The 3,235-nt window shown below is 42.1% G+C and overlaps 1 protein-coding gene across 1 annotated transcript in view; it reads left to right on the top strand.

The window, feature by feature from the left end:
* Positions 1-3,235, top strand: part of LOC101858209 (ATP-dependent translocase ABCB1) — a gene marked incomplete in the record, with an annotated part of 52,603 nt that overhangs the window by 22,716 nt on the left and 26,652 nt on the right. The window contains 1 exon segment of the mRNA XM_013086635.2: positions 2,458-2,582. Within this exon segment, the coding sequence (XP_012942089.1) occupies positions 2,458-2,582 (125 nt within the window).

The following is a 3,235-nucleotide window of genomic DNA, read 5'->3' as shown; positions in this document are numbered from 1 at the left end:
ATTGAGGGTTGGTCGGTTTTATCGGGGAAAATTTGAGCGACATAACCGTTTCATTAAAAGCGATTTTTAAAGGAAAAAAGGTCTACAGTTTTTCGGTAAAGTGTTTTTATAGGTGTTTAAAGCATTGATTTATCGCTAGACGCCTTTGTTTTGAAATAAAACAGTTTTTTCCTTCTCCTGTAAAATTTACCTCGCTGGGCTTAGCCGGTTTTATCACAAGGCCGACGATAAGTTGCCCGACAAGCTTCGAGGGTATCCTCCTTTTTTTTAGCGCCGGCTTACTGGAGAAGAACGTTATCCTGAGCGCAGAATGATACCACAAACCCAAATCAAATCAAACGATAGATCCAGCTCTCTGATGCGCATAGATCTAGTTATAGAGGGACTACTACCGGTGTCTGTGTAGCGGATAGGCATTTGGCTGTCGCACACAGAAGGCGCGAGCTCGATACATCTGTGGAGATGATTAATATCGAACATCTTCGTTTTTTGTGCTGGGCACTGCTGACTCGTTATATCCATTACAGCCCGAGCTGGCCCTGAAAAGCAGGTTTGAAGCAACATGTTTCACTAATAGTCTAAGTAGTGTTGATGAGGGGTGAGACGTCTACTTGGCGTCGGTGGTATAGTGGTTAGGCTACTGAACTTGCAATCGTGAGATTGTTGGTTCGGGGATTTGAACCTCAGGCCTGACGTTGTCGTATCCTTGGGAAAAGCACTTTACACGAATTTTCCTCACTTCACTCAGGCGAAAACGGATGCCTTGCTAAGGTCAGCGAAATATCTTGTCAGCATGCTAGTGTTTTAGCGCCTATAAAAAATGCCAGCCTGCACTGTTTGCTCCCCAGGAAGTTGAAATTGTTTCAGAAAGCTATCCAGTCTGCTGGGATAACATAATATTTCCCTTTCAAATTAATGTGACATAGCAAGTTGAAATGCGAATATGGTAAGGCAAAATATGACACGCAGTTTCAAATGTGAATATGACAGCAAGTGCAAAATTGCCCATGGTGCGTTTTCAAATGTGAAAATTGCCATTTCAAATGTGAAGTAATGCAGAAACAAATGTGACATTGCAAGTGCAAAAGTAAAAAGGCTGTTAAAGGTTTCAAAACAACTGTTTCTCCACTCCTCCTCTTTTTTCCTCATGTAGAGACACTGACTTGAGATGATTTGAAGCGAATGAATAAAAGGAAAAATATATATTAAGAGAAGGCAGCTTGGCTGTAGCAAATAACAATCAGAAACAAAACCCCACCTCGCCCATTCGCCCTAAGAACATGAAATATAGCAACATTTGAAATTACATGGCTATGTCTTGTCTTGCAAAGAGGCAGGCAAAATTTGATACGTATGCTTGCATATCGCTAAAAGTAGTTTGCGTCTTTGGAGCAGTAGCCACTGTCTTCAACTCCTGGTTCCGCGATTTGGGTTAAGGTTGGCATCCTTTCTTCGTTGTACTGATTTTTTTTGGAACTAGTGGCAAACTTCGGCCACCATTTTTGTTTGTTTGTGCTTTCCATAAAGCAATTGTATTTTTGCGGATATTGGGAAATGGGGAGGAATTAGACAGAAATCGGAGATAAGTATTTTGGAGGCAATTTCAGCTTAGCTGCTTGCCTTTGAGGATGTTCATTATCTATGACGAAAAAATGCACCCGTCGTAGGCCAGTTGTAATTCCTCTTTCTAAGTTCATGGTATATATGAGGACAGACTTTACTTACTGCAAATGTCATTGTAAAATGTATTCCGCGTCCGCCTTGGACGACACGCACTGCTCTTGTCCCTCGGCGAGATCGTCCACGTATTTCTTTCATCTGCAGGCTGATTCGCCATTGTACATGGGTTCGCTGGTTTGTACATGATGCGCGAGCCATGTTGATGCATGGTACAGATCCTTGGTGTAGCCGGAATTCCTTTTAAGCAAGTGTGTCTTCTAACTTTTTCATGGTGCTCAGGTCAGGAGCTCTCAGGAATTGTGCTGATGGTTGTCCGGCTTACATGGCAGGCTTGTGAAAGCCAGACTTTGAATGTAGGTGTTTTACACCATAATTGACACAATTTTGATAATTTAGAGGCAGGCTTCCGATCCTGCCTGCCAGGGCCAATCCGGGCTCAGAGGGAAGGATGCAAACTCCCAGCAAAAAGACCAAGATACTCGATAAAATTTTCCCCTCCTCGGGAATCGATCTCGAGTCTTTGCGCGCGACAGCGAAGGGCCTAACCGCTCCACACGGACTCCGGTCATGCCAATAATAAAGTCAGGTACCTGTCAACTATATCGAAGGCATGCCATCTCGTTGACACAGGGATTCAAAAGCTAGTTATCTGTTGCTTTTGGAGACAGACTATGGGTATAAACTTGAATATTATTATTGTATAGTACGTCCTTAGTTTCTGCTGGAACACTTGCCACAATTCGAAAAGAAAGAAAAAACCCCGTTCTTTGGTCTCAGGTGTTGCGAAACCTTGCTGCCAAGGAGTTCAGAGCTTACGCCAAGGCCGGTGCGGTGGCCGAGCAGTGTTTGAGGGCCATCAGAACAGTGCAAGCCTTCCACGGCCAAGAGAAGGAGATTGCGAGGTGAGAGCAGACATGATTAAGTAAAATTTTAAGAAAATATTTCAATAAAAAACCTTACTCCTTAAAGACCTCCATTCTTTCTTGATTCATGGTCAAAAGGTGCCAGAATTAAAAGAACATTTAGATTTACACTAACGAGGGCCAAATTTACCTTATAGTTGTTGTGGACACCCGGCTTTTGGAAAATGTTTACAGAAGATCATTTGGTGATCATTTCATGGATACCAAAATCATCCTTTATGACGTTTAACGACAAAAACCCAAATAATGACGCTATTATTATTTGTTTATTCAATGGACCTCGTCCAGTCGTATTGTTTGAAAGTTGGCCTTGGGCATTGTGCTATACAGTTAAAGCAAGAACAGTTTAATCGTAGTCATTGTGTACAACTTGAATAGAGTCTCGTTGATCAATCGGTTCTTAGGCCAGGCATTCTTGCCGTGGGAAAGGCGTAGAATCTCGTTTGGAAAATAGGCTTGAGATGCAGAGTTTAAAGTACTTAAACTCTTTTGTCTCTCTTCTTTTTATTTTTGCAATCCTGTATGGTTATGCAGGAAGTATTCCTGTTTCTCAAGTACCTAAACTTTCTTCAAAGACTTGAGCTTCGAAATATAATTTTTTAATGGGTTGTATGTGTGTGTGTGTGGGGGGG

Source organism: Aplysia californica, unplaced genomic scaffold (genome assembly GCF_000002075.1).
Source record: "Aplysia californica isolate F4 #8 unplaced genomic scaffold, AplCal3.0 scaffold00487, whole genome shotgun sequence".
NCBI lineage: Eukaryota > Metazoa > Mollusca > Gastropoda > Aplysiida > Aplysiidae > Aplysia > Aplysia californica.
The sequence above is the reverse complement of the archived record's forward strand: the minus strand, read 5'-3'. Positions and strand labels throughout refer to the sequence as shown.